The 12,725-nt window shown below is 41.0% G+C and overlaps 1 protein-coding gene across 1 annotated transcript in view; it reads left to right on the top strand.

The window, feature by feature from the left end:
- Positions 1-4,777: 4,777 nt before the first annotated feature.
- ajap1 (adherens junctions associated protein 1) overlaps positions 4,778-12,725 on the top strand; it is a 52,311-nt gene continuing 44,363 nt past the window's right edge. The window contains exon 1 of the mRNA XM_032521198.1: positions 4,778-5,653. Coding sequence (XP_032377089.1) covers positions 5,625-5,653 — 29 coding nt within the window. The 5' untranslated portion in view covers positions 4,778-5,624. The remainder of the gene's footprint in view (positions 5,654-12,725) is intronic.

The following is a 12,725-nucleotide window of genomic DNA, read 5'->3' as shown; positions in this document are numbered from 1 at the left end:
AGCAACAGAGCAATTCAAAGTGCTTCACATAAAAAGATTGAAATAGTAAAAGTTACAGTGCAGTACAAGAAATTAAACATTAAAGAGCAGTAAAAAACAGTCAAAATAAAATATGAAAACAAAAGTTACATTGCAGTATAGAAAATTAAACTTTAAAGAGCAGTTAAAACAGTATAACATATAAAAGCAGATACAATGGCAGATTCCAGACTGCAGGTATGAGACAGTGTATAAGCCGCTGCCCGACACACACGTCATCGGAGCGCAATAACCATTTTGTGGAAACCCACACTTTGTTGACCAATAAGGTAGACACTCTGTACAGGCAGAACCATATGTCTATACCATCTCATCCATCCACCACGGGCCCAGTAGGATCCTGTGACTTTGTACTCTGGTGACCCATAACCGAGAGTGGAAGTACTTCTCTTTACTCTACAATATAGTCGTCACTATAAGGCTTAGTTTAATCATGGCAAACTTTGCAAAAGCCTGAACAGCTCCAACTGTTTCAGACTAAAGCCTCAGACAGCTGCAGCTTGCATCTTGAACTGTTTCCTAAGGTAAGACAAATGTTTTTTTTGTTTTTTAAAAGCCAGTAGGATAGTTTCATGACAACCTCTGCACTGGAAATAACAGACTGAACAGTTGTAAAGTCAATATATTTGCTGTATGTAACCTCAGCACCCAGCCACCATAGTTTATGGATAAAGTCCAGCCATAAACTACGGTGGCCGAGACGGGTCAACACATACAATATACAAAAGCAAAAACAGAAACACAAAAGCTACAACACAAACCGAAAGCTAAAACACAAATACAGAAGCGACAACGGAAGTGAGCGTTTTATTGATAAACAGCCGGAGGAACACGGTTCCTGGCTAATTATGATTACTGTCGCTACGTGATTGTCACAAATAAGCAATGTTGTTCAATATCTTTGTATTTCCATATGTATGTATGTAGCTACAGCTGTAACGTTATCTAAATGGTGCCCAGCATCTTTTAACGCGTGAGTGCTACGTTTAAAGTCTATAGTTTGCCATGTTGAATGAAGCGGTTTTGCCTGTACCATGTTGACCATATCTATCGGTTATCGATCAGCTCCCAGCAAAAATTCCCCTCAATACAGTTGGTATGGAAAGTATGCATGGTTATGGTTACGGTAAAAGATCTTTAAAGTGAATGCTAATTGTGTTACCTTCAATATGCTACCTACAGTGTCAGGGCCGCAATATGTCATCCATACACACATACACAGTCAATGTTCACTGTCATAAAACAAGAACTTTCCTCCAGCTCATCCGCCGACTCTGTTTGTCAACAACATGCTCACTTTGGTTGTCGCTTATGTATTTATGTTGTAGCTTTTACAATTGTGTTGTAGAGTTTGTGTTTGTGTTGAACCCTAAAGTAATAAACCCTGTCTGCAGCATCCAATTCACCCACCACACTTAAACTGTACCCACAACTGCCGTTCAGAATGACTCAATCCAGCTTAGCAGATACACAGCAATACTCAAATCCCTCTTCCTTTTAATTCGCACTCTCATGGCGGGGTGTTAATGGCTTACACAACAGATGTTTAGTATTCTGCATTTAGGTCCATGTGAGCAGAAGCCACCCACAGTCTTAGACATGCATGACAACCTGTGACTCTGTCTCTAAGGCAAAATGAGCCCGTTCACACTGTATCACACCTTATGTTGCTCGCATGAAGCAACAGAAAAAGAGAGATGCGTACGAGTACACGCACAAACATGCAACATGGCAAGACATCATGCAAAACAGTGAGTGTGGGAGAGAGAGTGTGGATGCCAGGGGAAGAGATGGAGGAAGTGACAGAGTGAAAGAGAGCGATGACAGCTTCCATCTGCTGGGGAGCTACTGATGGTTCCCTCAGACAGAGGTATCCACTTGGATCAGTATGTATGTATACACACTAATGCAGTAATGACGGTGTTTGACAGAAGTGTGCTTTAGGAGAGGAAAGTTGCCTCATCATGTTTATAGCAGTCAATTTTACACACAGCTTGCAATTTATCTGATTGGTAGGAGAGTCTCTGTGTTCATTATGACAGTATATGATGATCAAGGCAATCTTGAAGAGTGCGAGCAAGAGCAGAAAAGAGCGACAAAACCACACCTGAGGCAAAGGGAAGCTTTTTTTTTGCATGTTAAAAAGATGAATCTCCTTGGTACACATTGAGAATTTGTGCACAAAACAAGTCCAAATACAGCAAGCATAAACAATTCAGCCCTGTATGTTTTTTTTCCAGGAATGGCTAGGGCGACTGCAAAGGCTAAAACCGGTGTGATGTGTTCATTGGTTTGACACTTTGACCCCGAGGTGTACATGAAAGGCCGCCACATTCTCTATTTTTCTCACGCAAGAGTTGATCTTGTCAAAGGTAACATTTTCACCTCGCTGTTCGGTCACATCAGCAAATTGATTCTAATGTAATGTGATTTTTGCCTACCGCTGACATCTTGTAGTACAGGTGTGCAAAAAGCCTCCAGGATGACAGTTTAATGCTGTATTCATGTCAAATGGGAAACATGGTAGATGCAAGCCCGCCCCACTAGAAAGTACCTTTCACTTCAGCATTAGGCTGGTAAATATTTAGAGAAAACACAGTTAGCCTCAGCTACTACTTCGAAGCTCAGGGTGATGCGATGGATCCTGGCATCTGAGACTTCCTATGACATCACTACACATGTATGTATATATATACACACACACACACACACACATTGTATATACACTGTATTAGAGCTGAAGATCTTTTGCCAAACCCGACGCTGGGTTCGGTCTTTGGCCCTGTTTCGCCTCTGAAAACCAGACTTTCTAATAACTCCGGCCAGAGTGGAGATTTTGGGAATCTTCATTTGTCCATCTGCATGTAAACTGAGACAAAAGGAGGTTTAGGCAGCCCAGGAAGTGAAGAAGAGAAGCGAGAGGAAGTGATTTGTTGCTGTTATTGCTGTTTTCAGGATTCTTGGGCTTGAGCTTCTCGTTACACTGCCACCTACAGGTCTGGCATGCTCTCGATGGCGTTGGCGGCATTTATACACGGATATGTGTAACCAAACTGAAAACTGGCAGCTGTGTACAATGTTATTTTTGAAAACGGAGAGGTTGAAATGTCCGTTTATACAAAAATAGCTGGTCATGTGCAAACGTAGCCTTAATTTCTATCATTTTACCCGGGCTCGGGTTTGCGCGGTAAATGAGCGGTCAGGGAAGCGTTTCAATTAGCGTGAAAATGGATGCTAGGGAGGTGAAACGGACGCCGGCCATTTTTACAAATGACTCATTCTTCACAAAAGGCAAAAGACCTTTTTGCGTGAGCACATTTGAATAAGTCGGACTGTAAACGGGTTTGGCCTTCTAAAAAGCTGTCAATCAAAATGTACTTGTCGGGCTTGGGACAAATTCTGTTGGTCTCGGGGCTTGTCAGGCCTAACTTTTAAGGCCTTATTACAGCTTTACACTGGATATATACAGTATTCTCTTTTTCCATCCTACAGCAAATATTATGTTCACAACCCTTGGCAGGTCACTTTTTTGGATAAGGAGCAGCCAAAATCTGTCCAAAATAAAGAGCTTTGAAGTATCTTTTAGATCTTTTAATCTGCAAACATTTTATAATATGTTTTTTTTTGACAGCTTAGCGGCATGGCTCTAGGGATGGCAATATTTGTCTGGCCACCATTTTGTTCCAGGCTAAAGTATCAGAACAACTATCTGATGGCTTGCCATGAAATGTTGTATAGGAGTTCATGGTCCCCAGAAGATGAATCCCAATGACTTTCCCTCTAGTGTCATTGTAAGGTTGACATTTTTGTAATTGAGAGGCAACTTATTTGAACTATAATGGCATTCCCATCAGCCTTAGCTGTACTTTATGCTAGGTGCGAAGCAGCAATCAACTAAATGACTTGTCAAAATGCATTATAGACCCATAATATTTGATATGACTTGAATCACGTAAAAGGTTTGTGTGCAAGCCGATACTGAAAGAAGGTTAGCAAAGGTGCAACATTCTTATCAACGTGTCTGACCTGCAGAGATTGAGATAAATAGGCTGAAGGCAACTAATTTGTACAGGGTTTGTCAATGTTTCGGAATCAGACAAAGCTGAAAGATCATGTAATTAAACTTATTGTGGCTTTAATTTACTTTTCAGTTTTTATTTCAGTGATTTAAATTGTTTCTTGTTTTGCACACTTCCTGTTATTTCTTAAAGTTGCAACACATTTTAAATGCCTTTTATGCTGATTTGTTTTGTCACCTGTTGCTAATGTGAGCAGTATTATTTGCCGGCATGTTGAAAAGTATGTTCTTAGGAGTGGGGGAGTCATATTCTGCATATCATGGTTATCGTAATTTAACCAAATCCAAATTTAACCTTAACACAGGTCATGCCCAAAGTGTCAGGAGCCTTGGCAAAAACAAAAGGTTACATTATACATTATTAGACAAAGGGGCTATCAGCTGGTCCTGATTACCAGCTGATGTGACTTTATGTATTTGACATAATGCTGTATCTTTCCTTAAGGTATTTCCAGCGATTTCTATCCGTTTTTCACTCTTCACTCATGGCCATCCGTGCTTAGCGTAGCCTACATCTGTACTACTGTACTGGACAGTGCTGCCCCAATCTAACACTCATGAGTTTAAGATTGACGTGACACTCCACCCATAGGACGTGTGACACTCCAGTCCATGACATATTTGGCTTTAAAATGACGTCACAGCAGCGTGGTGCTCCAGCAGGCAGATCAGTCGTCAGTCTGAGAGAAGAGAAGCAGCAGCAGGAGACGGAGCAGCCTCCTCTCGCCTCAAATGACAAACTCTCATCCCCCCTCTCTCCAACTCCTCTGAAACAACTCGCAACCTCCCGGTCTCCTTCGTCGTAACCTCCTCTTCCTTTTTCAGTTGCACCTATTTTTTTTTTTCTTCTTTCTTTCTACTTTGTCTAACCCCTCCGCAGCGCTCAACACCCCCAGAGATGTGACTAGATTATGAGGACCCCCTGCCAGCGGTGACTTGTCTCCTCCGTGCTTCAGAGAACCGAACATCCTCATCTTCCACCCCAAATTGTTTTTTTGGACGTTCATCTGCCTTTCAACAATGTAGGAGAAGGTGCACTGTCATTTCAGCGACGAGGATGCCAAGACAACTACATGCCTTGCTATTGCTATCCGCACCTTAAATCTTTGTCTTTACAGCCGGTGGGGATGTGAAAGATTTTTCGTGAAGGCAAAGTTTGAGGGTACCTCTGTCGGTTTCCCGCTCACCTGTCCTCCTGCTCGCGTGACCCCCCCCTCTCCGTTTAACTGATATAACGAGGAAGATTATCGCCCAAAGAACAATTGACAAGCAACTTCAAAGAGACCTGACTATTGTTCTGGTAATTTGAGTGGGATTTGGCAGTGTTGTTAGAGGAATTTGATGTACGCAACGCTGAAGGATATGGCTTAAATAATGGTTGCGTTACTGACAGCGGGAGTAAGGTCCGTCACTTGAGTGTTTTTATCAGCTATTGTCGACTTTGGAGGAAACCCATCTAAATGGGAGGATACCTGGAGGACTGAGTCGGATTCGGCAGTCGATAAAAATGTGGATAAAACGGAGTGTTGCGCGCAGGTAAGATATTTGTATTTTATATTATAGTAGCTTAATTACTTTGTAATTGCTTGGAGGGAAACGAAAAATGTCGATGCATTATGTTTCACATTTGACGCCGCTGTTCGACAACACGTCTTAGTTTTTTTTAATCTACGCCACTGCAAGTTATGACAGTCTGCTGGAATTGATGAGTGGATTATAGCATATGTATCAATATGTCTGTAAAAAGCATGCACATGTAGATTATCTTGTACCAAAGTTCTTCAAAAATACCGACTATTTTCCGCTGTAGTGTTGACACTTACGCATGTTAAGGCGGAGGATGCTTTATGGCTCTATCGATATGTTTTGTGATGTTTAAAGGAAGAACAGGATCGAACATTCCCGATCTGTACGCTGGGGGTCGCCAACAGTACGGCGGCTCAAGCAACACACACACACACACACACACACACACACACACGCACGCACGCACGCACGCACACAAACACACACACACGCACAAGCGCGCGCGCTCAAAACACACGTGTATGGACGCACGCGCATACACTGCCCTCAAGGTTGGGGTTGTCAGCTCCCCCTCGCTTGTGAGAACTAACACATGCACGCGCTCTCATAGAAACAACTAATAATGTAATTAGTTGGCCTTCAAAGCCTAATAAATATGGAAGTAGTGGATGTATGTACTGAGTAGTGCTTAGCCAAGGTAAAGAAAATGATGACATGTAGACTGTCTGGATGGAGAAGTAAACTGTACCTCATTCACCCCAACAACGTCCACTCGCACTTTGCTTCCTGTCTCCTTCTGTTCTTTCATTACAATGTAAGATTGTATCATCATAGAACACAATAATAAAAAGATAGTCTCTTTGTTTTTATGATAGATTTTTATATCCCTAAACTGAAGCATTGTGGAGACCAGTCCACTCCTGACTTTGACTCAGTTAGGGAGTCCGCAAACAAAAGCTAAAATTGAGCTCATTTGCCGTAAAATAGGTTTAGAGGTAATGACACGCTGAGAAATGAGACTAAACTTGCCAGCCGTGGGATTTTCTTGCCACCTGCTGGATCTCATCCCACCGGTGGCTCTAATTCCTGCCCAATGCAGCCGTTCATTTATTATGCATGACTCACACTGTACTGCTTAGGGCTGACCTCGCAGGGTAATGGCAATACACGCCGTAGACAGAGCAGTTGTATAAGATGATAAAATGAAATGCATTTATGTCCTATATCTCTAGATGGATCGTTCAGAGGCACAGCGAAACCAATTTCCATTCTCAGACATGTCCCTGTCGCTTGCTGACATGATGTGGAATGCGAAAATGGGATGTGGGATGGGAGTGTTTGTCATTACAGGCTAAAAGGTGTCATTTAGTATCAGACAGTGATGGCAATGTTTGGTTTGAAATTTAGTTTGTGGGAAAGAAAACCCTTTGTTTCCCTGTACAGGGTGTACTTGACGTTATCCGTTATTTTTTTGCTCCGGATAACCACAAGAAGAAATGTGCAGTGAGTATGTGCAGAGAAGGCTTCTGTACCTGTTGGAACAGCCAAAGAACAGACCACCTACAGAAGCTTGATATGTGGGCGTAAATGCAACAGCACTGACTTTAGCAAACCTAAAGAGAAGTATGGATGGATGGATGGATGGATGGATTGATAGATGGATGGATATATTCCCCAGGAGATTAATACCAAGGATTTTGAACACTGTAGTTACTCTTCATGCAATCTGGGCAAACCTTCTCATTAAGATGCTTTGTGGACTTGTGCTAGGTGATAATTCAGTATCAGCAATAGACTTTCAGTGTAATGGTATGCAAATGGTGCTGTCATTTCACAAAATGATTAACTTTTGATTTAAACTAATCACTCCAAGCTAATTGTAATTAAAAAGTACTTTTGGAGCATCAAAAACTAAGTGAACATCTTGTAACATTGGAAAGATGCTTTATCCTAATTGAAACATGCAACACTAAAACTTGGCAATGGCAAGAGGTTTGTTCATTAGCTTGAATAGTGTACTTAAATAAACTATCCCTATAGCAATAACCAGCATATAACTGTAAATTGCCATTAGAAGGGTACAGTACACCAACACGTCTTGTTAGCTTGAATAAAAGCACATGCTGCATTGGTAAATGGTAAATGCGACACACTTTTCAGTCATAGTAATGTGTTACTCAGGCTTCATACATTCATCTCAAAGAAGAACATTTTAGTTGCTGTTATGGTACAGAATTAAAACAAGCTCCCACTGGAGAGAGTGTCTCACTTGAGGGTTAACCAGCAGGGATTCATCTCTCCCAGGCTTGGCATTTCCGGGCTCCATCTTTCATGAACGTCACACAGTTTTAGGTTCCCCACGGTGAGCTCTCATACCGCTGAGGCACTGGAGATGCTATAAGGCCTGGGCACTGTGCAGCTGCTAAATAGTACTGCCGGAGACACCAGTTGCCTTTCAGGAGGGCTTCATTTTCAGTATTCACTTGCGTATAACAGGATTGTTAAGTACACGTGACAGTTCCTGCAAGTATAGGTTTTTAATTATTTACTGGATAAATTATTGCAATTAACGGGGATAGGGTAACTGCGATATGTCAACTGATTAGAGTGTTAGTTTGAAAAATCTCTTAATATGGAATATGTAGTAGGAAAAAGAAAGACGGAGGCTTTAATGGATATTGAGCTACAACAGCTCAGAAATGATGTGTAATGATATTCCTGGTGATCCTCTATTTAGTCATCTGTGTCTTAACCCAGCTTAAAAAGAAAATCTTTAGTATCTGAGTAATAGTCTAATTCTGATTTGTTTTTGTTTTTAAATATTGCTGACTTAATGAAATAGGGTTCCTAATATATTTTCCTGTACACCAAGGAGTTTTCTCTAGTGAGAAACAATGGTTCCTGCAAAACATCATCAGTCTAAAGCAGCATAGGGTGTATGACCAGTCGTCATCCTCACTAGCTCTACCAATAACTCCAGGTCTAAGCTTGCCATTACTGTGGAAGGGTCCATCACATACTTAAATATTCCTGTGATTTAGGTGCCATCTTAATAGCCTCTATGAGGATTATTAACTGGGCCTCTCTGGAGCGTGATTAACCTAATTTGCAGTGAAATAGGCTGTGTTGCCTCTCTGAGATCTTATCCTCTGGAGATGTGTGTGTGTGTGTGTGTGTGTGTGTGTGTGTGTGTGTGTGTGTGTGTGTGTGTGTGTGTGTGTGTGTGTGTGTGTGTGTGTGTGAGTCTGTGTGTGTGTGTGTGTCTGTGTGTGCGTGATGTATACACCCTGTGCTCAGCAGTCTGTTAAATCTAGGAGCACCAGAACAGGTTGTCCCTGTGAAGTAGTGTAAGAGACAAAACAGACATGGAGAAGAAGAGAGAAACCTGCTGTTCTGTTGCTAAGGACTGGGATGAACCATAAATGTCTCGTCATTGACTGGCATAGCAATTAGCAGAGAAGAAACATTATGGCAGAATTAGACCATAACGGCCGGTTCATTTTCCCACCATGACACCTAACTGCACAGTGGATGCTTAAAATGAGAGGTCTGGAGTTCAGCTCAAATAGCTTTTAGAAAACTTGTTTTTTATAAATATTAATTAACAAAAATTACAAGTATATAACTTTTCTTTGGACTTGAAACCCACTGGGAAACAGGATATAGATCATCATGGGACATTACACGTCTCAAATATGAATCATACAAAACAATTTGTTTTGCAGATGTTAAGGCAGGTTTTCATGCATGTTTAACTGGATGTCAACTTAAGGAACTGCTCTTACAATAAACAACGTTGGAAAGTGAATGTATGCGTTTACTTTTAAAATCAAATATAAATTCTAATAGCTATTTGGGTTAGCAATGACACTGCTTTCTTCCTAAACTAAAATCCCAACATTCAGATTCCCACCAAAGGGCCAGCAGTCCTGAGCCTGATTGGACTTAATGACCAACTTGTCCAGTTTTGGCTACATAAGAAAGTGTGTGTTTCTATTGCACTAAAGCACATCCATTCCACAGAGTGAAGGAACTAACAGCACTAACAGCGCTCATACTTGATTCATGTAGTGAGCTTTTGCTGGATCAATACTGCCTCTACAAAGGATCAGATTTATCCGTCATGGCCCTTACAACTAACTGGCCTTCTCCAGGCAAGCGCCTCTCAGCGGGCCACTTTCTACCGAAATACTTCATAAATGAACAGAACAAAGCCCACCCCCCACCTTTTTTATTTAGTTCCCAGCAACTTGGGCAATTAATGTGGATTGAGGCATAGGCCAAAATGAAATCTTTGACAGAGAGGGACTGAGTTGATTGGAGCATTGTCATGTTTTCCTGATCCTTTTTTCCTTCTTTTTCACCGTATTCTCATGCTCTTTACAGCCCTGCTTATCCTTCTGAGCATGTGGGTCATGTACACTGTAGTGGAGGACATTGTGCAGTGGGAATAATTAATGGGATGATGCAACACTGGCTGTTGCATCTTAGACCCCCTCAAACCAGACACAAACACACTCCAGCCACCCCAACCTTTTTATGTTTTGTTTTGTTTTCTTCTAGGAGTTATGTTCCAAAACTAAGCAATGCAACAATGTTTCTTTCATGACAACAATAGTAGCAGATGACGCAGCTCATGGTTGGAGTGTGTGTGTGTGTGTGTGTTGCCCAGTACCAAAACATTTGAAAGATTTCATAGTCAATATTTGCCTCCCAGAGGCCTGCTGCAGAGAAGCTATCCATAAATCTCTGGAACTCTATGGAGAGCCAACTGTGGTATTTATCTCCCTAATACAGGATATCTACTGAGGAGAGCTTAACTCCTACACCTCAGAGCCTGAATTTTTCAAAGCTACACAACCTCATGCAGCTGACCTTCTGAAACACACAACCAACGCATGAAGATAATTCCAAACAATGCATTTTTATTTACAAGATGTGATAAGGTGAAATGAATTATATAAGTTCAAGACAGGTTATATACTGCAGCACACTGGCATTGTCCAGAAGGAAAGGTCAAAACACAATATTATCTATCTACAAAAATCATACTCTGCTCCCCCCCCCATTAATGTTTTGACCTCTGGAATTCATGCAACTCATGTCCTAATAAATGTTTTATATGTTGCTTATCAATAACTATGGCACTCTAAATCTTAAGTGTTGAATTCTGATTTCCTAAAACAAAATAAGAGTTTAAATGTGTTATAGCGATATTGTTTATATGAGCTAATTTAAAGCGGAATACCTGTGCAGTGCCAGTTTCTCCTGTTTTAAGTTGTTGATTGGTGGGAAATGACATCAGTGTTAGTTAACACCTGGCCAGTCTCAATGCATCTCACTTAGTTGGAGCAGGATCTAGGAGGATTTAGCTACCATAATCAACAAATTAGATACACAACATAGTGGGAATAAGAGATTTTGTTCCTGTGTATTTTGGCAATAGAGTTTGCCACCACGGAGCCGTGTGTGTGTGTGTGTGTGTGTGTGTGTGTGTGTGTGTGTGTGTGTGTGTGTGTGTGTGTGTTGTGTGTGTGTGTGTGTGTGTGTGTGTGTGTGTGTGTGTGTGTGTGTGTGTGTGTGTGTGTGTGTGTGTGTGTGTGTGTGTGTGTGTGTTACATGCGTGGTTTGTATTTGCCCTGTCGCTTAGTCTGTAGCTGTGCACACAGCCTCTTGAGCTCCAACAAAGGCATTGCATATTCAACAGATGCAAATAAGAGACTCAGAGGTATCACATCTCCATCTTTTAGTGGACGGAGGATGAACCCCCCCCCCCCCCAGCAGGGGCAAATACTCGTTTGCTTGAGTATCTGGTGCATGCTTGTGAGTGGGCCAGCACGAATTGGGAAAAAATATGAATCATGATTTTTTTTTAGCTTAGAACTGATATCATGATTTACCGCCCCGATTTGTTTTCTCATGAAGTGTAATGTTTATTGCACACATGAACCATGTTAAAACAAAACAAATTGGCAGTACAAAACACATTTCTTGTGGCACCTATAGCACATTGCGCATCACCACAAGCCTGTAAACATAGAGGCTTCAGTGAAGAGAAGGGAGAGCAGTGCGGCACTTGGGATCACTTTAAAACCTATTTTATACAGTCTATGTTTAAAACTCACAGAATGAAGTAGTAGTGTGTGTGATGCATTTGGCTCGTAAAATTATGTAAGAATCAAAGAGATAAAAAAAAAAATCTAAGTTATTTAAAAATTAAATCGTGCATAAGGTGAATCAAGATTGTGATTTGATAATGATTAATTGTGCATCAGAAAACATGTAGCATTTAAATGTTGGTCGTGACGCCCTAAATCACCATAAGACAATAGTATATAATGAAATAATTCAGAAATTGTTCTGAGCTTTATTTTTCCCAGGATTGACACTGTTGTGTTTGGTATTTATTCTTGCAGACTCTGCTCATATGACATATAAAAGAGCAGTTTGTAGGATTTAGGGGGTTTAACGGGCATACATGAAATATAATGTTTCATTATTGCAAGTGAAACTAAAAATCGTTTTTGTTTTGTGTTTTTGTTTAGAATGAGCCCTGCATATCTACATAAGGAGCAGGTCCTTCTCCACAGAAACATTCATTAATACAAAATAGCTTTAGGACATGATCATAAAAATATCAATTATAGAAGCTTTAACTAATTAGGAGTGTGATGGTATTTTAATAACTATATAATGCATTTGGATCCACCTATTTTATAACTTGTGTTTTCAGACACCAGGCCCTAAACTTCTAGAATCCTCCCCACCCATTATCTTCCCTCAGAAATAAAAAGGCTGTTCAAGCTTCATCCCTGAAAAGTGCTCGACACAATGGGAGAGGAGGGAGTGGAAGTGGAAAAAAGTGCCAACCACAGGATGAAATGGGCAGAACTGGATTAAAATAACAATAGAGCATTTTGAGCTGCTGCCACAATATGATACCGTCTGTGAGAATTATGGTGGATAAGAAAGGTGCTGATGTCTCTAGAGAAGTCCTAATGCTTTTCATGCTTTACTGCGTGGGAATGTTATTTGATACCAGAAGTATTCTGACTCTCTCTCTCTCTCTCTCTCTCTCTCT

The sequence above is a fragment of the Etheostoma spectabile genome, chromosome 7 (genome assembly GCF_008692095.1).
Source record: "Etheostoma spectabile isolate EspeVRDwgs_2016 chromosome 7, UIUC_Espe_1.0, whole genome shotgun sequence".
In the NCBI taxonomy this organism is placed as follows: Eukaryota; Metazoa; Chordata; class Actinopteri; order Perciformes; family Percidae; genus Etheostoma; species Etheostoma spectabile.
The sequence above is the reverse complement of the archived record's forward strand: the minus strand, read 5'-3'. Positions and strand labels throughout refer to the sequence as shown.